Source organism: Lepisosteus oculatus, chromosome 19, assembly GCF_040954835.1.
Source record: "Lepisosteus oculatus isolate fLepOcu1 chromosome 19, fLepOcu1.hap2, whole genome shotgun sequence".
NCBI classification, from domain to species: domain Eukaryota; kingdom Metazoa; phylum Chordata; class Actinopteri; order Semionotiformes; family Lepisosteidae; genus Lepisosteus; species Lepisosteus oculatus.
Genome location: NC_090714.1, coordinates 16,881,280 through 16,908,433, shown reverse-complemented (window position 1 = coordinate 16,908,433; position 27,154 = coordinate 16,881,280). Strand labels below are relative to the sequence as shown.

The 27,154-nt window shown below is 49.5% G+C and overlaps 5 protein-coding genes across 5 annotated transcripts in view; 4 read left to right on the top strand and 1 right to left on the bottom strand.

The window, feature by feature from the left end:
* Positions 1-3,356, bottom strand: part of lmtk2 (lemur tyrosine kinase 2) — a 47,810-nt gene extending 44,454 nt beyond the window's left edge. Inside the window, exon 1 of the mRNA XM_015360345.2 lies at positions 2,787-3,356. Coding sequence (XP_015215831.2) covers positions 2,787-2,886 — 100 coding nt within the window. The 5' untranslated portion in view covers positions 2,887-3,356. The remainder of the gene's footprint in view (positions 1-2,786) is intronic.
* Positions 3,357-3,521: 165 nt separating this feature from the next.
* LOC102697446 (parvalbumin beta-like) lies at positions 3,522-7,761 on the top strand. Its single transcript, XM_015360347.2, has 5 exons — positions 3,522-3,564; positions 4,308-6,230; positions 6,545-6,677; positions 7,009-7,118; positions 7,497-7,761. The coding sequence occupies exons 2-5, from the start codon at positions 6,170-6,172 to the stop codon at positions 7,520-7,522; spliced, it is 330 nt and encodes a 109-aa protein (XP_015215833.1). The 5' UTR covers positions 3,522-3,564; positions 4,308-6,169; the 3' UTR covers positions 7,523-7,761.
* Positions 7,762-8,431: 670 nt separating this feature from the next.
* On the top strand, positions 8,432-11,502 carry LOC102697638 (parvalbumin beta-like). The gene is made up of 5 exons (XM_006637219.3): positions 8,432-8,721; positions 9,679-9,753; positions 10,181-10,313; positions 10,918-11,027; positions 11,188-11,502. The coding sequence occupies exons 2-5, from the start codon at positions 9,693-9,695 to the stop codon at positions 11,208-11,210; spliced, it is 327 nt and encodes a 108-aa protein (XP_006637282.1). The 5' UTR covers positions 8,432-8,721; positions 9,679-9,692; the 3' UTR covers positions 11,211-11,502.
* Positions 11,503-15,527: 4,025 nt separating this feature from the next.
* On the top strand, positions 15,528-19,039 carry LOC102692297 (parvalbumin beta-like). The gene is made up of 5 exons (XM_015360512.2): positions 15,528-15,637; positions 16,508-16,575; positions 17,498-17,630; positions 18,390-18,499; positions 18,849-19,039. Exons 2-5 carry the CDS (start codon positions 16,515-16,517, stop codon positions 18,869-18,871), a joined length of 327 nt encoding a protein of 108 aa, XP_015215998.1. The 5' UTR covers positions 15,528-15,637; positions 16,508-16,514; the 3' UTR covers positions 18,872-19,039.
* A 2,310-nt stretch (positions 19,040-21,349) lies between these two features.
* On the top strand, positions 21,350-24,955 carry LOC102692097 (parvalbumin-2). Its single transcript, XM_006637357.3, has 5 exons — positions 21,350-21,459; positions 22,210-22,285; positions 22,963-23,095; positions 23,481-23,590; positions 24,633-24,955. Exons 2-5 carry the CDS (start codon positions 22,225-22,227, stop codon positions 24,656-24,658), a joined length of 330 nt encoding a protein of 109 aa, XP_006637420.2. The 5' UTR covers positions 21,350-21,459; positions 22,210-22,224; the 3' UTR covers positions 24,659-24,955.
* Positions 24,956-27,154: the final 2,199 nt, after the last annotated feature.

The window sequence follows — 27,154 nt, the reverse complement described above, 5'->3', positions numbered from 1 at the left end:
AGTAGTTGCAGCTCTTGGACGTGGCCTTTACTTGACTTAGCTCTTCTCTTCCTGCTGCACTGAGGGCTGGGTTGACGGTCCCGACACCGTCCTTACCGCGAAGCTGGTGCCGTGCGGGGACAGAGTCCTGCAAGCCGGGTCGGACCAGAAACGGGCCCGCCGGCCAGCGGCATGCTTCGGGGGCCACTCTCGAAGTAAAGAGGGAGCAGCGGGCCGGGCCTTGCTGGGATAACGCGGTATTTCATCCAACATCGCCACTTTGATGTCTGCCATGAAGGCCCAGTCCAGCTGCTCCGAGAGCAGCTGGGATTTGGCACTTTTCCTTAAGATTTCCTTCTCGTTATAATCCCTCATTAAGCCTCTTCTCCAAAGGAGCCCTGAGAAACAGGCGGGTGGGAATGACATTCACTGAGACTGCCCCAGCGGCAGCGGCCAGGCAGCCCGGGGAGTAAATAGTGAATGAAAGGGCTTCCAGAGCTTCCCCTGCACTATCTACACTCTCCTGACCGACTTCCTCATCGCCACACCAGAGAGCACAGAGGGCCGTTTCTGACTTTTGATCTCAGTTTCGCTCCCGTAAAGGGATCAGATAACCTCACCACAGCAGAAACTCCTTGTTAAAAATTACCCACTTTATGAGCGAGATGGACTGTGCTCGCTTGCGCACGCAGGGAAAGTCACGTGTCCGCAGTCACAGCGCCCTGCAAGAGCATTTGAGCTGGTTTCAATGGTGTGTACACTAAGAGCAATCTGTTATCCCCAAAAGAGGATTCTGAAGTGTAATGATCCATAATGAGCCACTAATGGTACCACGAACCTTTAAGAAGAGAGATTTGAACATACTGCACCTTCAAAGAGGAACTTCATATTTACAGATACAGTCTCATGAAGTAAGGGTGTTTGTGAGACATACCTGGACACACCGGAGAATGACTCACAAAGAGGCTGGGCTGGGAAGAGCAGGTTATAAAAACAGAAAAATGGGCCATTTGCAAGGAAAAGGTGACACAGGACAGGCTGAGAGACGTATTATACCTGGCACAGAGCCCTGCACACACCCTTCATCTTCACAGGTACACACACAGCTGGCAGCCACCTGATAAGCGTTTGCCAGAGAGTCACGCTGGCCAGTCGTTATCGAGAGGACTGCAGGCTGGTCCCCAGCAGGCACTGCGCACCGATGACGTCTCCGCCAGACAGCCGACGACCAGCTTGCCGGGCGCGAAACCGGATTAAGCAGGGAAAGCGGGATAGAACAAGCTGGACTCCCAGGGCGACAGGTCACGCAGGTATAGAAGCAGCTCTGGGCACAAAGGGTTGGAAAGTGGGGTGTGTGCCTGGCATGCAAAAGGGACAGAGAAGGAACCCGCAGCTGGGTTCTACAGAGTAAGAGCAGTGTAAGATCACGCGCCGGCGAGTGGCCGCAGACCTCCACGGAGCCCAGGCGCACCTGGAAGGATCTCCCTAGAACCGAGGCAAGGGACAGACTCTGCTCCCGAGATTGTCAGCTGGTACTGCTCCGTCTCCCCTGCACCAGTCTGGACCAGCGCAGCTCGACGGCGGAGCTTTCGTGCGGCTGAAGTGCTAAATCACCCCGATTCTGCCCCTCTTCACCCCCACGGGACGCCCTGCACCGCCCCCCAGAGCTACCCGATCCAGCGGGAGCTGGCTGGGGCTCTGGCCACTAACTGCCCCGCCAGCGCATGGCCGCGGGTCCTTCCTGGGACACAGCCTCCGCCACGGAGCTACCGAACTGGGCTAACGAGGCCCAACAGGGCTAAACCAGTTTGTGTTCTCTTTCCCCTCCTGCCCCAGTCCGGCCAGGAGCTGCGGGTGCTGTCCGACCAGCACCGGCGCACAGCGGGCCGACAGGCCAGAGGCTGCACCCATCCACAGAAAAGAAGAACGGAAAACAGCAACCGGGGGCAAAGCCGACAACCGCCCACCTCACCACCTCTGGTGGCTCTAGAGAGGTTCTGCTCGCCCAGATCAAGTCCGAGAGTCACCACACTGGAAGCACAGCATCACCAACTTCCATCATTCAAACAGCAAACACACCGGGGGGGGTTCGATGTGTCTCTTCAAAGACAAATCTGTTTTTTTAAGTGCTTTAATAAAAGAATGTAAGTAGCAGGAGTGCCCACCCGTTTAGACATGAACAGTGAACAGAAAGGTCCGGCCGAAATACAGAAATACTGCCTCGCCGCCTGTCTCCATGCCAACGAACTAGCTTCTGTACGACAGGTCTGCTGAGGGCAGGAGCTCAGCCAGCAGAGACACGGAGACAGACAGAGACACAGAGACAGAGACATCCCCTCCGGCTGGAGCGAGGCTGCGGTCCAAACCGTGTCAAACCGGAGGCGACCATGAATGCCCCTCTAACGCACCGGCGCTAATCCCACGACACCGCTTCATTCCCAGCCTCCCCCGTCATCCGTCATCGTTCTGTATTCCGTTTTGTTATTTTAAAGAGCCTTTGAAAAGGGCTCTGGGGGGTAAGAGATTAATAGGAAGTCGATACCCATTAGCTCGCCGACACACGCCGCCAGAGAACATGTCGATACACCTGGAAACCAGACCGCAGCACCAGGCCAGGGGGAGGAGGAGGAGGGCGAGCAAGGAAACACCCCCAGACCCCATATTTTTACATCTTTTCACTGGATCCGCTGCAAGCGCCGGCGGCTCGCGAAGGGAGAAGAGGCGAGTGTCTCCTTGACAACCGGCCGACCGTGATCTCCGCTGCCCCGGGCAGGGCAGCACCGGCACCGGCACCGGCGGGGGCTCACCTGCGGGTGGATCCGGAAGCGGAGCGCCAGCGGCCGGGAGCGCAGCCAGCTGGAGGATCCCCATCGCCAGCGACAGCGCAGCTCCCCGACGGCTCCCCATCCTTCGGCTTTCGAGAGGAAATCAGTCACGTTCACCCGTCTTCTCCGCGCATATGAATACGTGCGTACACAAATATGTCTCAATGCAGAAACTTGGGGGGTAAATTAACCGTGTGAGATCGATAAAGGCGGTCGCATCGTTGGTTTTCACCCCCCGGTCTCCTTTCTGCGCGTTTCCTAATAATATATCGGGCTTTCGACACTCACTCGCTACAGCGTCTCATCCTCCGAAGGAATGTGAAAGGATCATTACCTTTCCTGGACTAGCATATTAGCAAGGTTTTGTATCACCGACATAACTGTAAGCGGAGGTTAAAAAAGCAAAAGCAACGAACTTAAACCTAGCTTTTAATTGATCAACAGTTCCAACACAATCAAACCCCATCACCGCTCCGCGGCGCCATGTTGTTTACTACGTCACCCCGAGGGGCGGGTTAAAGCAAAGCAGGTGCGGTGCGGGCACCGGAGACCGACAAGGACGCGAACCAATCCGACGCGGCTGCTCTGCCCGTCTGCGCAATTGTGTCCAATCAGCGCGTCCCCTGGTCTCTCGTTTGCACGCCTTGCTGTGCAGGGCTCGGTGACGTCACCGCGTGAGTAATGCTATGCGCTGATAACATAAGTCACTTGACAGCCATGTGAGGCACGCTGACGACGTCAGAAAGTGAAACAAGGAAAGGTACGGCTGACATCAAGAGGGATATTCCTTAATTAGAACTCTGAGCCATTCATCTCGAACCTGTCTGACTAGGTTGAGTGGTAGAGCCTTTATCTCCAAACCAAATCAGTACACAATCTTCCTGAGGCTCCCAGGAAAATGAACAGCACGCTCTGTTCATGGCGATGCGAAGTCGAAAGGTCCGCACGGTTTAATTCTCGTCTGGTGCATTTTGTTTCTTCAGTCCCCGAATAGAGTCTGCCCAGGATAGCGCTTCTGTAAACACTGAACTAGAGTGGGTTGTGAGTCCCACTGACGTGGTGATACGGGTCTGCTGCCGGGTTCCTGGGCTACAGATGAAAAAGTAAAGAGGGCTCCTGAGACCTGAGAAGGGCTTGTGTCGAGGCTAGGGGTGAGGCAGGAGCTGGGGTCAGCGACGGGGTAAGCGCTAGGCTTAGGGTTAGGGGGTCAGGTCAGGGCTGGAGATAGGGTTAGGGTTCAGGTCAGGCATACATTCCAATCGGGGCTTGGGCTCCACAGAGGTCCAGAGTTTGGCTCAAGGCTGGAATTAGGTGTAGGATCAAGGGTAAAATTATTGTTACTATTTGTGCAATTTAGGAATTAGGACTGAGACTGTCTGCAATGTGTGTATATGTGCAGATGTACAATTCACCATCTCTCTTTCCCATTCTGCTATTTTAATGTCCTCATGAAGGTCTGAACTGCGCATTCCCAAGACTGAACATGTTGTTTTGTTAATTTAGTTTCTACACGGCTGCTAGCCGCAGCTGAAGATGCTGCTACTGTCAGGTACAAGAGGTCCGGCCGCTCCGCTCCGGGACGCGCTCTTCAGAACCAGGGTTTTTTCCCGGTAGCCAGACCTGTTCCGAGCCGGGATTTCAGGTCCGACAGGGTGTTTTTAGGAGAAGGGCTCCGCAGAGTGGCAGCTTGTGACCTTGTGTGCGAGCGACACGCTTTCTGCAAACGCCCACAAAACATTACATATAATAGTCTCGGGCGCGGGGGGGGGCGTCTGCTTTTGAAAACCAGATTTTCAGCTGTCGGAACCGAAGACACTCCTGCTTTGTCCAATGAGCTTGCAAGGGCTTCACAGCGCGTCGCTGGCTCCCTGTTTATGTTGCGCCACAAACAGTCGCCATAGGAACAATAGAACAGCCACACAATCGGGGGGAGGAGGACAGCCTCCTGGCAAAGCGGAGTGGAATAGCTCTGCTTGCTAAGGAGGCGATACCGAGATATATATATATATTATTTCTGGGGGAGGAGGGAGGTAGACTATGGAGTGTATGGGATCAGTCTGCATTAAATAAGACGTTTAAGACTTTTTCTTCTGCATTTGACTACTCAAACAGCAGCGCGGAAAAGCGGCCAGGGCTCTCCGGGGCTCCCCGGCCGAGGGCGGCGGCTCTCCATTCCGGGCGAGACGCTGCTGTTGTGCCCCTTTGCTTCAGCAAACTGCTCCCCGCTGGATAAACGGGCGCTTCTCAAGCCGCCATTGCGAAGGGGACTTGCGCCTTGGTTCTCTTGCATTCTGAAGACAGAAAAACAACGCTGGCGGTAACCAGGCCTTTCTGCGCGTGTGGAGCCACCCTTCATCGCCCCCAAACAGGGGCCGCGAGCCAGCTGCCCTGCCCCGCCCCGACACGGGACTCTGCCCGCAGATTTGCCCCCCCGGCCGGCGCACCACTTCGCCATCTACCGTTCAAAACGGATAATTGCATGGTTGGCAAGTGGGGGGAAAACTGCGGGGGGGGGGGGGGGATTAATATTTCAAATAAGCGCTCGGCTTTCCGTTAACATCACTCATAGGTACGGAAAGCAGAATAAAAAAAGAGAAAAATCAATGTGACACCTTTACCGGTTGTACGTGCCGATGACGCGTGTCCGGCTGAAATGTTCTGTGTGCTCGGCGGTGGCGTTCTGGCTCCCCGGAACCCTGTCCTGGACAGCATTCACCTTGACTTTCCGTGTCTTTACGAACTCATAATGCAGCGCGGATGTAATAGGTTCGTGGATTTATTTTTCCCCCTCACTGCACCTTGAACTAATCGCTGGCTCTGCACAAGAACGACCGAGCCGTGCCCGGCTTCTGCTTTCCAGCAACCACCTGGAAGCGAAACAGGAGTAACCTTCTGCGTGAAGCTTCCGCCCAGACCCTTTCCGCGGAGCCAGGGGAAACGGACCCGGCCAGCGGCTGTCATTTGCAGGCAGACACGTTTGAGAAGAATCAGAGGGGAGATGCGCCCGTGCATTTACTAGACAATCTCAATAGCGAGGGAAATAAGTCCTCCCTTTGGTCCCAATCTCTGCTTGCAGGCGTGTTTTTCAGGAGATAACATTAAATAGGATATACTAATGGCACGAATAGATGGTGGGTGCTTGTGGGGAGGGGAGGGAGAGGGGACTGGGTGGTAACGCGCACCAAGGCGCTCAGGTCTGGGTCAAGTGGCCGCAGTAACTACTGTACCTGTCATTAACACCTGTGAGTCGGCGCTGGTGGCAAAGACGTTGGAAAACAAGGGCAGATGGCGAGCAGATCGTTCCTAGCGCCCAGCTGGAACAGAAGCGAGCCCTTCCCGGAGTCCCCTCCTCTCCAGATCCAGCCATGGCCCTGAGCGGACTCCTCGCTGCCGGCGCCGTCGCCGCGGCCCTGACGGCCTGCCAAGGTACAGTACGGCGCCTTCTGCCCGGGCTCTGGCCGCCAGCGGCGACCTCGGCGGCTCGACAGAAATCGTCCCCGACCGGTTGGAATATGTTTGCATCCACACGCGTGTCCCCTGAAGCTGAAATACTGCTGAGAGTCGCTGTAGTTAACCCCTGGAGTGTGGACGACGCTCTTGTTTAAACTGCACACTTTGACAACCTATTCGCCACTTACTTGCCCCCCACGCGTTCAAGTTCACGTCCTGCGCCCCAGAGCGCGAGTTTCCTGATTTTGTCGCGTTTCTTTGCGGGTTAAAACCGGTCTCTGTCTCCGTAGCCACTGGCTCCTTCGACCACAAGGCGTTCTTCGCGGCGGTGGGTCTGTCCAAGAAGTCGCCGGCGGACGTCGAGAAAGTGTTCAAGGTCCTGGACCAGAACAACAGCGGCTTCATCGAGGAAGACGAGCTGCAGTGAGTATCCCCGGCCGCAGGGCTGCAGAGGAAAACAGGTGAAGGTCTATTCAAGACTGAAAGGAAAAGACAAGAGACGCAACGTTTCGGCTGTGAAGCCTTCTTCAGGTTTGTGGCTCCAAAGCCGAAACGTTGTGTCTTGTCTTTTCCTTTCGGCGTGGAATAAACCTTTACCTGTTCCAGCCAGTGGGATTACTGACTGGAAAGCGGCGCAGGGTTTGTCGCCTGGGTCGCCGTATTCGGCCGGGGCGTTAGTTGCCCAGCGGGGCTCCGTGCACGCGTCCTGACGGGGCTCTGAGACTGCACGGGGCGCCCCTCGCCTCGTCTCCAGGTTGTTTCTGCAGAGCTTCTCCAAAGGAGCGCGGGTCCTGACGGCTGCCGAGACCAGGGCGTTCCTGTTGGCCGGAGACTCCGACGGGGACGGGAAAATCGGAGTAGAAGGTACCTGAAGCTGGAGAAAAGAGATCGTACCCCAGATTTCTAAAAGACCGGCTTGATAGCAGGCCCGACACGAGAGCAGGACCTGTGTTGCTGCGCCAAGCGCCCCGAACCGCAGGTCCCGCCCAGAATCGGGCCTGAAGTTCTGAGAGATGCATCTTCCTTTATGCTTTTTGACTTGCCCTGGCGTAGGTAAAGAGATTCGATACCGCCCTAGCTGTGTTGCATTTTAGTACCGTCACACTGCACAAATCTTTTACAAGGTATTTGCTATCAAACGTCTAAATACGTTTTTGGTCAGTTTAAAAATAATGTTTACTGTATGCAGTTGCAGCAGCAGAATAAATGCCAGGAACTGAATCTTCCTTTTGACTTTTGCAGAGTTCTCAGCCCTCGTTAAGTCCTAACTCAAGAGCTACTACAGCGATGTCCGCTGTTCTGCACCTGACAGTATTCGGAGACACGTAACCTGATACTCGATCGGACAAGATACTTTTCTCTCTGCATCCGCGTTTGCAATCATAGCATGTCAAGACCCGCTTCTGTTACTCTTTTCATTAGAAACACCTAGCTGATGCATTGTTAATGTAGACCACAAATTACTGAGTTAATAAATTCAGTGTTAATAAAATACATTTGAACCAAACTTGTGACTTCGTTTCTGAACTTACTGGTGCATCTCTGGTTAATATTTCTCCTTAGTGATGCGCCCGAGTTCTGTCCAACACCGTGACAAGAAATGCCATCATTGTCTTCTTTTCGTTCGACCGATTTCTCGTTGAGATCACAACACAGATTTAATCTCGCCTAAAAGCAGAATATCAACGATCAAGATGTAATCATTAACGCCTTATAATTACAGAACTGTAACAGTAATTATTCTTAAAGTATTCTGATATTTTTTAATTATATTCTTGTAAACAATCTATACACATGTGAAAACCCCCTGAAAGGGTTCTTCAAGATCCCTGAATCTCCTCAGAGATTTGTGGGGAGGTGAGTAAACCAGTTTTTCAGCACGAAACCCTGCCTCTATACTGCAGCTGAGCTCTTGCTGCATTCTCCTTATTATTAATATTAAGCATGGTGACAAAAGTACAAAAGAAAATCTGATTTTTTCCGATATACATCAGCATATGTATTGTTCTGGTATACATCGCCCACTTGAGTCCTTTGTTACAATTAATTGCAATGTCATAGCTTTACTACCGTGTAATTCATTTTAATTGTAATCCAGCGTTCGCTGGTATCTGAGACCAACTCGAAGCTGTGTGTGGAAGTGTTTCAGGGATCTGCATGCGCTGCGCAAACACCCACACACTCCTACGTGCAGTTCCCCTCGAGCCGCGTGGGTACCCACCGATCCACACTGCTTAGCTAATGAGCAGGGAGGTGTCGGCCGGCCAGGGGGCAGAGCCAGTCTCCAAAGCACCGGGAGCCATACCTTCTCAGTCACTTTGCTTTCGGATTTGCGGACCCACAGGTGATCAAACCACCTGCTCACAGCTGATCGCAGGACGAGCGAGACCCACAGCAGGAGAGGCCAGCATCTGTACGACTGAAACATCCCTGGAATAGACAGGAAAAACTACAGCACAGCACAGAGGTAGGGTCGCTGTTTCAGCTCAAAGATTGTTCTTGGCAATAGTAGGATTTTCAGAGGCAGGTGCTATTGTTACCTGTATTGTGTGCTGTGTTCGTATCAAGAGGTCTCTGTGAAAGTGTGCAAGCACACACTGCGATGGGTGGCTTGCAAGGCTTGTGCATGTAGACCTGGCTTGTGTGAGGGTGAGGTGATGCTCTCCTGCTTAGTATACAGAGGAGCGTGAAACAGGCATGATTTGAGCTCATTTACAGGATGAATGAGGAAGGAGCCGAATGAGAGGGAATGTGTGAGAAGAAAATATAATTCTGCCAGATTAGATATGTTCACCCTGAGCAAGAAAAACACAGAGTCCTCTGGGGGGGTCGCTGTAAAGAAAGAGAACAAGCTGTAGACAAGGGGACCCCCAGAGGAGCCTGAAAAAACACTCCTGAGAGTCGGGCACTTTCATCTGTATCACTGATGCAACAGTGCTACCGTCTGATTTATTCTCTATTGACAACAGGATTCAGCCTGGTGCAGGAGAGATGCTGAGACAGCTGGCTGGATTTCTCTAGATTAGAGTTTCAGAAATGTCACGTTGTGTGTACTGTATTTTTTCCTCAGTTGACAACTTATGCATGTATTTTTTTTTTACATACAGCCACTGGGCTAATGATCCAGTAATTGAAGTGTGCAGTATGGGAACCGCTCATTTGTAACGTGCTAGTGAACACGGTGATGAGCCAGGACAGGACAAGAACACTTCATCATAAAGCAAGCAGAAGCTAGTCAACACCTTGCGCTCGTACCTGCGTCTCCTTGAGCACGGTCAAGTCTCCAAGCAGTGCAAACCACACTGCCCTCCATCTCGATGAACCTAAAAACAGCTTTTACTGGCACTGCGTTTCTGTATTTCCTGGTCCTTCCTCAGGGCTGTCGCTTCTTAACTGTTCCTTCCTCCTCCTCTCCTGTCATCAGGGCTCAGGGCAGTCATGGCTTTTTCTGGGCTGCTGAGAGAAGAGGACATCACAGCCGCGCTCCAGGCATGCCAAGGTAATCAGGGGAGCCAGGTCAGCAGAGAGGGAGGCTGTCTGGACTCCTCCCCCCAGAGCACACAGGCTCCTGCTCCGAAGGGCCTCCAGGGGAGGTAAATAAGGTAACCAGGCAACAGGTGGGCTGGGGAGCAGGTACCCGTGGGCTGCCATCGTGTTTTCACTGTGCCGAGACGACGAGTCTAAACACTTCAGAGCCCACCGGCCCCAGAGCTGCTACACACGATGAAAAATAGGGATCTGCCATTTCTCCAAACTGGGGTCCTTCCTGCTTACTTCAAAACCGTGTCCTTGCCGGGATTTTCTGTCCAGTGCAGTTGCTTGCGGGCACTTGGGATTCTGGCGTGCTCGCTTCAGGGAGCAGTGCCATCTGAAGACAGCGCGGACGCCTTTCCAGGTCTCCTCAGGACTCTGCTTGTCTCCCACAGCGGCGGGCTCCTTCGATCACAAGGCCTTCTTCGCCCAGGTGGGGCTGGCCAGCGATTCTGCCGTGGCCGCGGAGAAGGCCTTCAGGATCCTGGACCGGGACCAGAGCGGATTCATCGAGGAGGAAGAGCTGAAGTAAGAGAGAGAATGAAGGGCGAGCGCAGGGGGCAGAGGGGGGGGGGGGGAGACACCGGCTGAACAGAGAAGGAGAACCCAGGACCCTCCGGCAGAGAGACTGGGGGGAGGTAGATCTCGGAGCACAGTACCTGTGGTGTTGAACAGCGAGTACGGGCTCATTCCTCTCTCAAGCTGTGTGGAAACAATGCTGGTTTCATTCTAACACGACAATATTTAGGTTCTCTGTTTATCTCCTAAATTCCTAATCTGTACAGAAGGATTATAAAAGGCCTTCCCCCTTTCGTAAAGCATGAGAGAATAACAACACCTATTCTCATTATAATTGATAAAGCAAAGGAACGGGTAAAGGTTTATTCCATGCTGAAAAGAGAGACACAGTGTTTCTGCTGTGGAGCTTCTTCAGGTGTGTGACATCACACACCCTTACGTGTTCCTTCGCAGCCCACGCATGCTGACGCAGCTCCCTTCCCTGCTCCATCTTATCGTTACTGGGCCCAGCAAAATGTCTCCAGCCCAGAGAGGGATGAGTACGCAGGCACGAGCCCGCGGTGCCACAGTGCAGCTCGTGAAGCCGCGTCTGATGTTGCCTTCCTCCACGCAGGCTGTTCCTGCAGAACTTCAAGGCCGACGCCAGAGTCCTGACGGACGCCGAGACCAAGGCCTTCCTGGCCGCCGCCGACCTGGACAGCGATGGCAAGATCGGCGCTCAAGGTCTGAAGTTCCCCAGGGCTCCGCGGGCTCCCATGGGCCCCCGCCATCACCGATTCCCCGTCTCCCTGCGCCCCCGTAGAACCACAGGTGGAAGAGAAGCAGCGACAGTGTGGAAGGAGACACACGAGATGACCTCCCTCTCACTTTCCTTCTTTTCCAGAGTTCCGCTCCCTGATGAAATGAGCCCAGTCCAGCGCCGAGGTCCTGTCCGCGCTTCGTGTCTCCAACAGGCTGCGGTCGGAAGGCAGTGGGCGCCACTGTACCCTTGCAATGAGCTTGACTGCAAAACAAGAACCAGGCGACGTGTGCGACGTTTATCCCTCTAACCTTACCAAACGCTAGTAAGATGTCACAGAGATCAGGACTTAGGAAATAGGAAGCTGTCTTTTGTAATATCCAGATATGTTTTTCTCTTTTCGCAGAATGGATATGTATAATCTTATACATCTTAATAAATTTGGAATCAAGGCTTCAACGGCTCTTTTCTTTTCCTATTTTCTGCATTTGACTGAAATTATAGATCTGTTTCAGAATTAGAAGCTGCCCAAAGCCTGGAGATATTATCTTTTCTTAGAGAAAAAAAAATCCCAATAATTAACATTGTTTTAAGGATGTATTTCCTGGTCTGGGTGATAAAAAAAAAAACATGCAGCTCAGAGACAGGCTCCATTCCTTGTTCTGTACACAAAAGCGAGCCAGTGATCAAGACACATTTATTAACTTTATGACCACGCGATTACCACCCTCATTAAGACAGACAGACCTATCGTTTCCAAAAACTAAATCATTACTTGTCCTTAAGCGGCGTCCGTTGTTAGTAGGAGAAATACTGTTTAAACCTGCAATACACACTGACGACGCGTTACAACTGCGCCACCTGGCGGTACAACCACATGCCTCGAGTGCCGTTAACCTGCAGGTCACCCACTTCCCTATCAAGCGCTGCACGTCGGCAGTTAGACTCGAGTCCTAGTATGTGCACGATAGAGAACGGTTTTCATCAATTAAAATTCGAAGTCTTCGCCTTGGTAAAGTTATAAGTGGGGTCTGCTTCGTGACTTCTAGAACCTGTGAGGCGATGCCGAAAAGGCGCAAGAACGGATATAATAAATGATAATCCTTCCGGTCATGCTAACGCGAATACGAGCCAAGTCAAGAACTGATCTCAGTTCGACATCATTTGTTGAAAAGAAACATACTGAATTCATAACATGAACGTGGTTACAGTGACGATGCGGCCGGCCATCACAGTACGCGAGAGGGCCTCTGGGGTACACTCACCGAGTCGCCATGATTTCAGTTCTTGCCTGATCAGCGTTCAGCACCTCCTCCCTCTGGACAGCTCCTCTGGAACAGGACGCTCGCCGGCGTCTCCTATTGGTAGTTAAGAGAAGATCACTTTATTGGCCGTATACATCTCCTTTATTAGGAGCTTGTCTATGAGAAATTTGTCCATGAGACAGACAGACAAACAGACAGAGAAGCTGGGGGTCAGAGCGCAGGGTCAGCCATTTATACAGCACCCCTGGAGCAGCTGGGGTGAAGGGCCTTGCTCAGGGGCCCAGCAGAGTAGGATTCCTCTGCCGGCCGCGGGATACGAACCGGGAACCCTCCAGCCCCAGGCGCACACCCTGAGCCACGTGTCACGTATAGTACGTGTTGCGATCTATGAAGATTAATTTAAAACATCCTCACCCGACCTGCAGTTCTCGACCCCGGATCTGCTGGTGCCGATTTTCATACCAGCTGGCTCCTTGAATCATTGGTGCCTGAAATCAGTCCGCTTACCTGCCCCTGCGTGTATCTCCAGTCACGCCCCGCCTCCGTTATTTCTGACTACAAAGCTCTCAGAAAGGCGGCCAGAAACAGACACGAGTGGGAAATAGTCTTTCTTCCGTACGTCCCGCGGGTGTAAAGAGTATTTCTCTTCCACCGCTCTCAATGCAGGTCTCACACCTGAGCGAAGGCACTCCTGAAGCCCACTAATTGGTACAGGCTTGGCAACAATTACGGCTTTTTAAGATCTGAAAGCAGATTTAAGGCGGGCCTCCAGCAGGTAATGGACATTAATTTGCCCGCGATTAAGATTTCGCCTGGAACAAGGGTCAGTTATTTAGATCTGTGGCTGTGTGTTGTTACAGACAAGGGACGGGGCTCCTGTTCTATATAATCTTTTCACTCCTTGACAGCCGTCAGGACTGGTATTCCGGATTTTTTATCATTGATTTTATCTCGATCATCAGCTTCTCCAAACTGAACGACCAGTACTTACGAACACGAATAATGCGAAAGGCAAAACAAAGGACAAAGCTCTTTGCGGAAGTCGTACAAGACTGATTGTAGAAAAGCTTAAAATGGCAGCAGGTCTCCCCCTCACAGTTTGTTTCCTGTAATGTGCAACTGTTTTATGTGCAAAGTATCTAACGCCAATTAAGCATTCGGAAAATGTAATTTGTAATCGTACTGTAATACTAATTTTCCCTTTTCAGTTCACTTCCATTTTCTGTTTCCGAATGAAGCACATATTTCTGGACGTTATTGTATCTACTAAATACGCAGTCCAAAAACCTCGATTAAAAAATTCATTTTTTCCTATCTACCTCAGGAAAATAACAAAATCGCCAAACCAGAATGTGACGTTAACTGCGTAAAAAAGTTTGAAGAAGGTTGTTTTTCAGTAAACGTATTTTTATAGGACGATACAAAATGGTTTAACTCATCATATTCTCAACAAATCATGAATCTTGAATCTAAAGACCGTCCATATCTACAATACTGCATAACGTGTATCAGTGGCAACACCGCCATCTTGTGGCTGGACTCCTGTAAATAAGAAGAGCTGCCTAATGCGGACTTTTGTATCTAAAACACTGGAAAGTCTTAGGGAGAGTCTGAGGATAACCCCGATTTTCCTAATCCAACCGATTCTAGAGCTCATTTCCTCTAGAAATGAGGAATAGAAATAAGTGGTTTATGTATGAGTATAATATTCGCTACAGTATTATTTATTTTACAAGCAACACTTGTGTCCGTCTGATATGAAAGATGTGTTGGTAACGATACAGCTTTAGAGATCTCGTCGTGGACTATTAAAAGACGATAGCATCAGACTGCAGCAGTATATTACAATATACCTCTGTGAAAACCTTCCTGCACCGAGCTTTCCCTTAGAGTGCAAAACAGCTTCTTAACAGGGCAGGGGCTACAATAGACATGCGGTGTAGATGCGACCTGTTGCCTTAGGAGAAATGTTATTATTACACACAGAGTGGCTTGACTTGCTTCTAAATCAGAACACACTGCAGATAATAAATCAGAAGCCATATCTGACTCAAAGAGCAATAGCACCCAAGCACTCCCCTGTTTGTTTCCACACTTCATGGCCAAGCTGGAGAAACTCTCTGGATTCAGTCAGGCCTCACCACACACCTGCTCTACTCGGTGTCTTGGCTGCAGCCCTCTGGAAATACAGGTGCGTGACTGAGCTCGTAGCTATCTCACTGATCCCAGCTCCACTCGAGTCGCATGGCGAACACATCGCAGGGACAAGATACAGGAGCAGATGTGTGATTGTGACCCTCATGACACTTAACAACCTCAACATACTGAACATGCCTGTAGCCTCTTGAGTGTGCCTCAGTTCTAAACAAGCTGCAAAGCAAGCTGGTTTTCATGTCTCAAACACGCGTGTTTGTCATGTGTTCATTAAGGTCTTAAAGAAGTATCTAAGAGTTGGGATTTGGACATGCTTGCATGCAATCGGAACCTTTATGTTTATCCTGGGAAGAGTGACTACGTTTCAGGAGCTGGTTTTGAATGTCTCCATGGAAAGGACACTTAAAAAGTTTTGAGATTAATTTCTGTTGTTTTCTTTGAACAAGTAGCTTCCACTTTAACAGCAAACTTAAGGAAGAGCAAAAGCATTCCTGTTGAAGAGAGGAGTAAAGTCATAAAGTCACGAGCTACCCAGGTAGTTTCACAGGTCTGTTCCCAGCATTCCTGGGCAGTTTAAACAACATCAGCTCCCTGCACAGAACTACCTTCTATACAGGCGCATAGTAATGAATAAATATGCCAAGCATTTAAAAATGTATCGGCAATGTTATACAAACTATGATGAGAAATCTGGGATTCTGGACTCTTTAAAGAAAAAGTTCTTAAAAAAGAAGATTCACATTCAGTACAGCATAGGAAGAGAGCTCAATGTATATGCACTAAAAATAAAGCCATTGATGGAAATATAAGATTTCACAGTGCAGTCACTGTATAGGGGTCAGACAGTTGCTTCTTTTTATGGAATGGGCGAGATACATTTTTTTGACTGTTCATCAGAATCTGAGACAAATATTAATAATTGTGAATTGGATCCATCCCCCACAATATAATGTTACTTCATTAGGGCGTGAGGATTACCATGAGCTGTACAGACCCTACACATTCCTGGTGGAGGTATCCATTGAGCTGGCACATTTTGAAACCATACCCATCTATCCACACTGTTTAACTAATGAATAGGGAGGTGTTTGTAGCCTTTATAAAAGAGGAGCTCTGCCAAGGGCAGACAGTGTCGATTCCATACTCGTTTCCCCTTGAGGCTCGCAGACCAGGAGGTGAGTTGCTCTGGGTAACACTGGTTTCAGTACGGGAGCTCCGAGGACGGCCACAGGCTGGATTGGCCGGGGGAAACTGTCCCATTCTGCACAGAACAGACACTGCTGCGACAGACAAGGCCAGCGGCTCATGCCCTCAACGCCTCTCTGCTCCTGGATACTCCATGAAGGACCTGGGTGCATTTGCTGGGAAATTATACCAAACGATTGCTTGCTTTTTTGTTGGTTCTCTGTTCCAATCTGCTGGTTTTAGAAGAGAACATTGTGCATCCGGGCAATACAATTTGCAATCCCCTTGTTCCCAGAGGAGCTGGTGGCGGAGCTGACAACATGCAAAAATAACAGAGGAGGAGGAATGCCAGCAGGGTTTTTTTTCTTCTCTACATCATTGGGTTTCCTTACCCAAGATGGTTACTTTCCGTTTCTGGAAAACAGAGTCAAAAAGTCTTGTTCTAGATAAAGAAATGAGAAGCTGTGGAAACTGCACTGATGATGATGCATGTCTGATGTGATGCATTGATTTTTAATGATCTGAAATACAGCATGCACCATAGAACCACACTGACAAAACAGCACGGCAGAGACTAACTAGTGAAGAACAAATTTTATAAGTTAAAATGAGTACGATATCTGTAAAAGAATGAATAGCATAGCTGACAATTATGAAGCAGTATAAATCTTCACACACACACTCTTTGATATCTCTTATCTTAGAAAGTAGTTACAGACCCATTGAACTTAATATTTTCTGTAATTACAATGTTTCTCCTTTTAAGTTCTGTGAGCGTCTCCGGGGTGTTGCTACAAGACAATCAGTTGTGTGTTTTTGCTTGTTTGTTAAACTCTTCATTCACTCTCCCTTCCCCCCAGACTGATCATGGCTTTCGCTGGAATCCTTAAAGACGCAGACATTGCAGCTGCCCTCAAGACCTGTGAAGGTAAACCAGCCTCCCTACACATTCAGACACGTGTAGGAGAGTTCAAAAGAGGGTATTTTCCCTCAAGAGGAATACGCTTGTCTAGAGCAGGTCTCTCCACCCGCCTGAACTTCCTCGACACTTTAATACACATCTTTATGACAACCAAGTTTCTCCCCTGTCAAACTAAATGCCGCCATTGTCAGGGGTAGAATAGGAGCTGTAGGTGAACCACCGTGTTTAACACCAGAGCTTGCTGTAAGCCTGCAGAAAGGCAAAGCTTTCGTTCTTGAGGGTCTCCTCACACTAGCTATACAAAGAATACACTGTCTCCTTACTGAGGAGGATCTACTCAGGTGGTTAGATGGTGCAAGTCAAAGGCTAAATAAATAAGGTGTTCTCTGAGAACTTCGGCACACAGATGCTGTTCACGAGAGGATCTCAGGACAAAGATACAGTCGGGGCCTCAGTGGGGAAGTAGGTAGCTCTGGATGACATGAATGTTAAAGTTTTAGCATTTGGTTTGCTTGGAACCCTCAGTAAAAAAACATTCAACATTCATTTCCAGGACAAGTAATCTTGTCTGGAAATAATATACCTACTTAATTTTATCGCCAAGTGAGTAGAGAGCAGGCAGAAGGTGTAATAAAGTCAAAGAGTTTGTCCTTTGTTCTTTTGCTGTTAACCTTCAAGAGCCCACAGGATTAGTGCTCAATCTGCTTCCGATAGGCAGGTACTGTGCACAGATGTGCCACATTTCACAGTGCTGAAGGCATCTGCCTCTAGTGAGTTGGGCCCCCCCGCGCACAAGACAAGAGGAAACGCTCAAGGACGTTCCAGCTGATCGGCTGCACCTACTGTAGCTGAGCAGACGTTGGTGGGGAGAGAAGACAGTCGTCCAGCACTTCCACACTTTCGCTAAAACTGTGCTTGTCTCCCACAGCGGCGGGCTCCTTCAATCACAAGACCTTCTTCGCCGAAGTGGGGCTGGCCAGCAAGCCCGACTCCGAGGCAGAGAAAGTGTTCAAAATCCTGGACCAGGACCAGAGCGGATTCATTGAGGAGGATGAGCTGAAGTAAGGGAGCTGGGAAGAGACATTTCGATGATTTTCGTTGTGCTTTTAAACATTAAGATGCTGCTGGACTGAACATACAGAAATCATTAGTCTCTTAACTATCAGGTATTTCAGGACTATAAAACAAAGCATGCAGAGAAATACACCATTACCATCCATTACCTCAAAGCCAGCTGTCCTACAGCCAGTCTGTCTTTGAGTGGTGAGAGGACATCAGGGTACCCAAAGGAAACCTGCCTGTGCATGTGCGCAACAAGATGCTCTGGTCCAGACCTGCACCGCAGAGCAATCACTGACTGTCATGCCATTAAATCCCATTCAGTAAGACAGAGAAATGTAGTGGCAGCCTCAGCCAAAGTGAACAAATAACGTGTATAGAACAGAGTACAGGCCAGCAGAATCAAAAACAATGAGCACTGAAATGTTTGATGAGGTTTGGTTTTCTTCCAATTCTGGTGGTGGAGGGCCGGTGTGTCTACAGCTTTTCTTAAGTGATTAAATTGGTCCAGTTAGACCAGTAAGAAGCTGATTCAGGACGTTAACAGCTGAGTTGGGATGAAAACCCTTCCTGGACGAAGACAGAGCAGCTCTGGTCTGGAGAGCTGCCTGTCTGCAGTTTCTTCAGAGCAGCTGGGCATGAGAGCAGGGAGAGGCCGGCTAGAGAGCAGTCTTCGCTTATTCACACACATCAGAACTGTCTCACTCGGCCAGCTGTGCAACTTTCTTTATCTTTTTCTCTGTCCTTTGCTTCTCCACCAGGCTGTTCCTGCAGAACTTCTCCGCCAGCGCCAGAGTCCTGACCGACGCCGAGACCAAGACCTTCCTGGCCGCCGGGGACTCCGACGGTGACGGCAAGATCGGAGTGGATGGTACGGAAAAGTGGAAGAGGGGGAAGAGGGGGAAGAGCGCGGAGGTGCAGGGAGACGTTGTATTCCAGGGTGCAGGGGATGATGGGAAGGATCGGGAGCAGGGAAACATAACAAAAACAAGAGTTTCAAAAAACTGTTGGACAGATGGGCCCCTCAGACAGAGACATGGACATAAACAAAAAGGCAGGAGTTCCTGAGAGGCTGTCTGTCTGTCTGTCGATGAAACCAGGCAGAAGCCGAGAACAGAACCCTTCAAACTAAGACAATCAAGCACCAACTGGAAACTCAGCCATGTTGGGAACCTATTAATTATGGAGCACTAATTGCATGTTTTTTCTTTCTTTTTCAGAGTTCCGGGCTCTGACAAAATGAACAAGCCCACGCCCAAATTAACAGAAGCTGTGATGAAGGAGTCTTATTTATTTATTGTTTTATACAGTTCATGGCATTTGCAAATTGTGCTGTCTTGTGGTTTTTTTTTCTTATGGCAATGGTTAAAACAAACTCATAAGGAAAAAATAAATGCTACTTAAAGAAAGAGCTCTTGTGTGATATTATTGCTTTATCCAAGCCTGAACTTAGAGGTGTTTACAGAAATCACTGAGGCCACTTATAAGATCGGTATGTAGCATTCGCTTTCTTTAACACCAGTCACGTCTAAAATTACACCCAACTGCAGCAGCTCACAGTATAGGATACCAAGGCTCTGACAGGGCAGAACGACATGTGATACGGACAGGAGAATCAACACACAAATTCAGAAACACAGCATCCACTGAGTGTACAGATATAGCTGTGGAAGAGCTGGGTTTTTCAGCAGATATGTTCTGATATGGATATTCGCAAGCCTCGGACTTTTACCACAGCAACAACACTATTACAAACGCAGGTTAAACTTTTATTACATAGTAGCTCCGTGGTTATTACACATTTCCCTACAAAGGCATTTACACCATTCAGCACAACAGAACTGCATATACTGACTGTACTGTGCCACCTACGTCTTGTCTGACCTGCAGTTGTCCTAACTGTGATTACTGTGCTTCTGTTTTACACAACAGATACTGCTACATATACTGTAGGTTTCGCGTTAAAGAAATAATAATTTGTGAACGACCAACTCGAAGCAACTAAAGTTGGAAAAAACAAAAACGGGGACCCGGTACTAGGCGCTCTGCTGTGGGCAGTGCTGGGGACACGCCGGGCAGTGTTGCCCACGGCAGAGGGCAGCGGACGTCACCGTGCGTCTTCCCGACTCATTTTTTTTTTAATGAGTCTCGTAAAGCAATAATAAAACCACCCGCCTACCCAATTAAATCGAATTTAAGGCCGTTATCTTTTTTCTTAACCACCTTTTTTCCCCAGCTGAAATGTTTGGGACCGAGGCCCGGAGCGCTGGGTCTTAGCGGTCCTCGCTGTTCTGTATGATGGTGGAGAAACAATGTCGGGTTTGTTTTTCTGTTTTGTTTCCCGGCCAGCAGAAGGTGCACACGACGTTCACTTCAGCAGTTGCTCTGCCCAGACAAACCACTAAGGTGTCTGGAAAACGTCTAACTAGAAGGCTATCCAACACTTTGCACTGCTAGGCACGAACGCCTTGTGTTTTTGACGCTGGTGGCCCAGCGAGTTAACTGTTTCATTACCAAGTCCATTAACTGCGATCTGCCTAATGTGAAGCGATTTATCAGGTCATCGCCACCATGGCGTTGGCGACAAAGGTCTGAAGGCGAGCCCATCGGAATGCGTTGCCGCTGTAAACTTAACCGCAGGACCACCCCACCCGCGCCCTCCTCCCTTTTTGGGCTGTCACTTGAGGTGCCTCGCTGCCTTTTTTGAAATGCTCCCAGCCCGACTGGTAGAGACTCTGCCCACAGCTCTTTCGTGGCAAAGCGCGGATTTACGCAGATGAACGCCGCCACAATGCGTTAAATTGCAAACGCCGTTGTGTTCGTATGGCGCTTGTATTCATTTCCAAGTCTCGTGATTCTCGTGAAGAAGTGAATATGTACAGTATGTCAAATTCCACGGCGCTTACGTTTCCTGAAGCACGTCGTTCTCAAGCGTACGCCTGCCTACGTCAATGAAATGAGCAAACTTCTATGCGTTTCAGAAACGCTGTCCAGCTCCCTTCCTATAGAACACGCGATTGCAAAGATTTATGTCTGAAAAGTCAGTTTGCAGGACCACACTGCGTGTGTTTCCTGACTGCAGTGGCCGTTAATTACACCCTTCGAGCGTCTTTCTCTGAAGACGCCGAGCGGCCCAAGTCGTTTAACCCCAATCTGATGAACAATAAAGACGCAAACGCAAGAGCAGGCAACGCGAAGACAGGTCTCTCATCCCCGCCCGGCGATATGCTGACTTTTTAAACCTGCTCTAGCGAAGCCTCGCATTCTGCTTCGGAGACAGTAATTTAATCTTATTGAGACTGCACACAGGCCGGCGGCCATAAATATCCTTCTGGAGTTTTAGATTAATCAATTTCGTATCCTAATGGTCTGGTCTGCGGGGGGAATTAATTAAATATAAGAGTCTAAAGTCCCACCGTGCATACTGCACACTCCATGCTGTTTGTTAAAGCCCGATTCCGCCAGTGTCTCATCTGTGCGACAAAGCCAAAACATTAATTCCACTTTGATTCCGTTTTCAAATCGCCTTGCAAATAAACTAGGACCCTGTCAGCACACCATCGATATCTGCCGGATCTGCCCGGCGCCTTTACGGTTTCCAATGGGTTTTTGAGGATCTTCATTTATAAAGATAAAAATAGAACTATATGACTACTGGACACATTTTTTAGAAACTAATACTATCCGATGCTTATGGTATCCGTTACAGTGAGCCTCGAATTCCTGTAAAAGGTTCGATGGGCTCCTATATAAGAAGGCGGGACGGACAGGCGTGTTCTCACTGCAGCGACTCGATTCATCGCTCCGGGTGGTTCTTTCAGGAGAGCTCAGGTGAGGGGGGCTCGGAGCGGCCCCAGCCGCCGCAGGGCTCCCGGGGGACGGATCTCGCCTGCCCGGCCGCAGTGCAACTGCCTTTTCAAGAGCTCACTCAATGGTCACTCCAGCTCAGAAAAAGACCGTTTTGGAGGAGTGTTTCTTGCTCGGGGACAGGAGGATGAGAAACGGAGACCCCGCATCCCCGCCTTGCTCGATAATTGGACTTAACTATGGGAATGGAACTGCAAACACACGAATAAAAAACAAATAACTACATACATTCGAAAAAAGCTGAGGGACTGCCTACTGTTTAAAAGACGCCCGGAGATGTGGAGATGTGGAGATGATTGGGACTCTTCTACGTGAAATTGTCTTTTACTGTTGCTGGCGGGGAGTTGGGGTGTCTAGATGATTTGGGATTTAGGAAATGTATTTCCTCTTCGGTGTCTCATAATGTTTGGGCTTTCATTCGTTCAGTTTTCAAGCTCGGCTCGAAGCGTAAAGCGCACATTTCTACAGAAATGTACAGAAAACCGAACCTTGCCCCCAAACCAAACTCACTCAAACCTTTTTGACACTGAAAGAAGAAAAAAGTTTGGGTTTTTTTTTATATAAAACAAAAGCGTCTGCCATCAGACCGATGTCGGTCCAGTCATTCTCGGCTGAAGCGCGGTTCAGACATTGAAGACAGACCCTCGGAGGCGAGCGGTAAAACTGCGGTCGTGCGTTGCTTTGCTAACACGCGTGTGTCTCTTTCTCACCCAGCTAAAACAAGCAGACATGGCCTTCGCTGGCATTCTCAAGGACGAAGACGTCGCTGCAGCCCTGCAGGCTTGCCAAGGTAACCGGCTGCGGCCAGCTGTGCCGGAGCTCCTGGGCTCCAGTCCGGCGGCACCGATGCCCACTGCTGCTCATGACTTTGGTCTCTCGGCTGGGGGGGGGGGCGCTTCATTTCCAAGCCCCAGTCTTGTCGAGTTTGTCTGGGACAAGGGTCCCTGGCTTGAGGCTTGAGGGCGAAGGCTTGCTAATGCACGGATTTGGTTGTAAGCAGGTTTTGCGCTGAAGGCAGAGAAAAAACATTCCAGCCATTGAACGCCCCCTCCAAGATTAAACGTGAACATGGCATCGCTCGCACGGACGTATTTAATTCCGGCGGCGGCGTATTCGTTATCGAGGTCGCTCACAGAGCTGCGTCCATTTCGGCTCCTCCATTCCACGTTTTTGCTTTCAGCAACCGATTTAATTAATCAATTAAGACGCAATTAAGGCATCTGTTTGGAACGAACGTTCTATGTCCTCTAGTGGCAATGAATTGAAATGCCAAGATGCACCACCTCTGAGGTAGTGGTTTCTTAAAAACAAAAGGTTAGTCTATCGGGTGAGCGTTTATCTTTTGAGTGAGCCTTTTTGGAACCTCAGCCCTCACACAGTTTGTGCTGTTCTTATGCTAAACTGGAGCTCAGTGCTTACTCTATGAAAAACCAGTAATGCAGTAAGACATCTCTTCTTTCCCCACAGCCGCTGACTCTTTCAACTACAAGACCTTCTTCGCCAAGGTCGGCCTGGCTGGCAGGTCCGCCGACGACGTCAAGAAGGCCTTCGCTGTCCTGGACCAGGACAAGAGCGGCTTCATTGAGGAGGACGAGCTGAAGTAAGGGAGCCGCGGTGCAGGGTCCTGCCCCAGACCAGGGCCAGCCCTGCTGTTCGAGCCATTGCAGCAGCCACTTGTTTCAGTCACTTCACCCCTCATAGACACGTCCCTGGCTCTCACAGTCAGCAGCTTGTGCACTGCACCTCGACCCACACTGGAAGTGCAGACAGACCGATGACACGCATCTCCGCTGAAAATGAGTCCACAGCCTTGCCAAGCCTGGATTATTAAAGCACAGCCATCTCACAGCCCCAGCTGTTAGACATCTGCCCTGCCGAGCTGGTCCCGGGCAGGGTTTTAGGGGCTGTGCTAGGCGTCACAAGCGATTCGATGACAAGGGGTTGGCGTCCCTGCAATAGCTGTCTCTTTCCTGCCTCTCCACCAGGCTGTTCCTGCAGAACTTCAAGGCCGACGCCAGAGTCCTGACCGACGCCGAGACCAAGGCCTTCCTGGCCGCCGGGGACTCCGACGGTGACGGCAAGATCGGAGTGGATGGTGAGTAAAGGACAGAGGCGCTCTGATCTACACGTGTCCAGTCCCATCCGCTCTGGCGTTCCTCCACAAGTCCCTCCAGCCGGTACCAGGAAGCTTCTTGTTTTGGTTCACGACCTGTCAATCCGTACCAAGAGGAGCAGGTCTGGTCAGCACCCTGCATGGGCTGCCTGTTGCATCTAGAGCTCGCAGACACAAGGACACAGACGAGCACGCTGACACGAGCACACACACAACCACACACAACCACAAGCACACAGACATGAGCACACACACAACCACAAGCACACAGACACGAGCACACACACAACCACAAGCACACAGACACGAGCACACACACAACCACAAGCACACAGACACGAGCACACACACAACCACAAGCACACAGACACGAGCACACACACAACCACAAGCACACAGACACGAGCACACACACAACCACAAGCACACAGACACGAGCACGCAGACACGAGCACACACACAACCACAATGACACAGACACGAGCACGCAGACACGAGCACACACACAGACATGAGCACACTGACACGAGCACACACACAACCACGAGCACACTGACACGAGCACACACACAACCACAAGCACACAGACATGAGCACACACACAACCACGAGCACACAGACACGAGCACACGAGCACGCAGACATGAGCACACACACAACCACGAGCACACAGAGACGAGCACGCTGACACGAGCACACAAACACCAGCACATAGACACGATCACACAGACATGAGCGGACACACGCACAGGCACAAGCGCACACGCTGACACACACACTAGCACACACAGATATGAACATATCTGTGCCATCTGTACCAGCCACTGCCCCATGAGGCGCATGCAGGTACCTTCACAAAACTTACAAATCGGCTCCCGTGGCTTCAGAGTGGCCTGTCTGCACAAAAACAAAATCATCCACTTGAACAGGATTCCCGACAAACAGCAGTACGCTACTCAGTGGAGCTTCGCGGTCTTTTGTGTCGAACAGAAACTAAAACTTCTTTTCTCTCCCCCTTGTTCAGAGTTCGCTGCCCTTGTTAAGGCATAAAAAACAGCTGACCAAGACCCAACACCTCTTCTTTCATGGAACCAGAAACAACACTATTGAAGACCTCCTCGCTCTTCAAGCAGAACTATACATACTTTTTATATTTGCTTGATGAACTGCCCGCAGAGATTTTCTCTTTAAAGGAGCCCAGGAATGCCGTCCGGAAAAAAACAATGATTGTAAATGTAGCTCAGTTGTGTTTTATGTCTTAAACATGAATTGTGCTATGTAAAATCTTCTGTGCACTTTTAAGAAAAGGTATGGAAAACAAAGGAATAAAGATTCTTTTGGAATACATTGTTTTGATCCAGCCTGTGTGCTTACAGACAAACCCTGACTTTGCCTGAGTATGCTGGTGCCTCACTATGGAATCCCTTAAGACTGTGATATGTCAGAAAGCCAGCTAGCTGTTCACACAAAGTGTAGAGCAGACCTGCAGGCCAGTGCACTCAGCAATGCCTCCTACTCCAGACACAGGGTCAGTTCTCCCATACAGAGCTCCGGCAAGCCGGATTGTGGTGAGGCTTAGGTAGGGATCAGGCAAAATTAAAACACAGTTCGGGACAGTGATAATAGCACTGTGAAGAAATACTGTATCTTCCCTTTCCTCACTAGACAGTATAACAGCATGTAGGGAAGGTTGTAGTGCACAGAGCTCAAACAGAGGGAGTTTCATCCTAACTATGGTGTGTCTTGTCTAATGTCTTGGCATTCTCAAATGATCAAAATAATGCTCTCTGTATGCGTATGAGCCACTGTTTGGGGGTGGCACAGCGACACAGTGGGTAGCATGTTGCCTCGCAGTGCTGGGGCTGTGGGTTCAATTCCCGGGGTGCTGTCTGTGTGGCACTTGCATGTTCTCTCCATGTTCATGTGGGTTTTCTCCCACAGTCCAAAGACATGCTAGTAGGTGAACTGGCTTCTGGGAGAACTGGCCCTGATAGGGGTGTGTGTGTGGCCTGTGATGGGGTTGTCCAGTGCAGGGTGTGCCCTGTGTGGTGCCAATGTGGCTCTGGGCCACAGTGACCCTGAACTGGAAAAGCAGCCACTGAAAGTGATGTGAGGTCATCTGTAACTGTAAATATTTCACTCTGTTATAAGGACATGTAGGCAGTGTTACTGGTGCAAAGGAATGGAAAAACAACAGGCTCTGCTGTTTTGAAATTCTTTCATTTTTTTATTTTAAAAGAGGTTTACAATCGTAATACACAGGACGGAGTGAAAAAGTTGCAAAGACACTTTCTTAATAAATCTGAAATCATATCATCAGAAATGACTGATATACAGGAGATAAAGCCCGCATTCGATTCACATACATTGTGAAAATCTGGAGGTCTCAGCCGTGACAAATAAATGTACTAAATCCGATATTTGTGTTCATCCTGTGTTGTTAACCTAGTCAGACACTACACCTGTTCCAGCGGGTGTGCAGTACTGCAGAAGGCATTTGGGAAATGAGAAAGCTCTAAACTCCTGTTACACGTTCAGCACAGGCGCGCTCCCCCTGGTCTCTCTCGGCGACCTGAAGCCGAGGCTGCCGCCACGGGGTGTCGGTGCTGACCCCTGCTGGCGAGCGGAGGATTAGAAAAAATGAGCGACTGAAACAGCCACTCGTGAGAATTAAAACAGAAAGGGTCGCAAAAAAAACAAACAAACAAATGCTCTTTTACTGTATTCATTATCATACTCCAAATACTGCGCGCAACTCTAGAACTGGATTTGACTCTGTGTTTGCCGCTGATATTTCATTGAACGATATAATGCTCCTAAAGCATTATAAATTGTTCCGAGCCGCCTGAATACCATGCATATCAGAGTCCTGTTTTACATGGTTTTGCACAGTGAAACTGTTTGATATACACAGCTGTAGGGCACTGTGCGTGTGGACATTAACTGTCTTCTGTCAACAGAGGAAAGGCTGGAGAACCCTTAGGGTTTATTTTCCGAACTCGGTTACTCAACCAGCCGCCTCCCAGTTCGCTCCCTGCCTGTTCTTTGATACCACTGCAGATGCTTCATTGCTGTAGTAATCCTGTTTCTCCAGTAATCCTATTTCTACAGTAATCCTGTTTAAGGGGACGGTTATAGATGAATGCAGAAGCTCACTCCTTCGCGGGAAAACGTGACCGTGACTTTAAAATCCAAAACCAAGAAATGCAGCGAGGTTAAAAAGACAGTGTCATTACGGGTGTTTACCAAAACCAATCTTAGAGAATGAAAAAGACAAACGTACAGATTAACTAAATGTAATCGACTCAAATCGGAGGAAGAGCAAGTTTATAGGAGTCTTGAAAAAGACAGGCTGTCAAATTCATTCACAAAACGCTCATCACCACTGTCACTATCACTGATAAAGTCCTTATACCGTGTAGCTTAATTATGCCTTAATCAAAACACGGTTAGGATGTCTTTAAAGTTTAAAACATTAAAAACCAAGTGCCCCAAGAATGAGAATCATACAGTGTATATGCATCCAATATCTGTTTAAGATTAATC

Coding starts and splice junctions, on each gene's coding strand:
- LOC102697446 (XM_015360347.2), top strand. CDS start 6,170: ATGGCCCTGAGCGGACTCCTCGCTGCCGGCGCCGTCGCCGCGGCCCTG. Junction 6,678..7,008: donor ATCGAGGAAGACGAGCTGCA/GTGAGTATCCCC, acceptor CCTCGTCTCCAG/GTTGTTTCTGCAGAGCTTCT. Junction 7,119..7,496: donor CGGGAAAATCGGAGTAGAAG/GTACCTGAAGCT, acceptor TGACTTTTGCAG/AGTTCTCAGCCCTCGTTAAG.
- LOC102697638 (XM_006637219.3), top strand. CDS start 9,693: ATGGCTTTTTCTGGGCTGCTGAGAGAAGAGGACATCACAGCCGCGCTC. Junction 9,754..10,180: donor CGCGCTCCAGGCATGCCAAG/GTAATCAGGGGA, acceptor TGTCTCCCACAG/CGGCGGGCTCCTTCGATCAC. Junction 11,028..11,187: donor TGGCAAGATCGGCGCTCAAG/GTCTGAAGTTCC, acceptor CTTCTTTTCCAG/AGTTCCGCTCCCTGATGAAA.
- LOC102692297 (XM_015360512.2), top strand. CDS start 16,515: ATGGCTTTCGCTGGAATCCTTAAAGACGCAGACATTGCAGCTGCCCTC. Junction 17,631..18,389: donor ATTGAGGAGGATGAGCTGAA/GTAAGGGAGCTG, acceptor CTTCTCCACCAG/GCTGTTCCTGCAGAACTTCT. Junction 18,500..18,848: donor CGGCAAGATCGGAGTGGATG/GTACGGAAAAGT, acceptor TTTCTTTTTCAG/AGTTCCGGGCTCTGACAAAA.
- LOC102692097 (XM_006637357.3), top strand. CDS start 22,225: ATGGCCTTCGCTGGCATTCTCAAGGACGAAGACGTCGCTGCAGCCCTG. Junction 23,096..23,480: donor ATTGAGGAGGACGAGCTGAA/GTAAGGGAGCCG, acceptor CCTCTCCACCAG/GCTGTTCCTGCAGAACTTCA. Junction 23,591..24,632: donor CGGCAAGATCGGAGTGGATG/GTGAGTAAAGGA, acceptor CCCCTTGTTCAG/AGTTCGCTGCCCTTGTTAAG.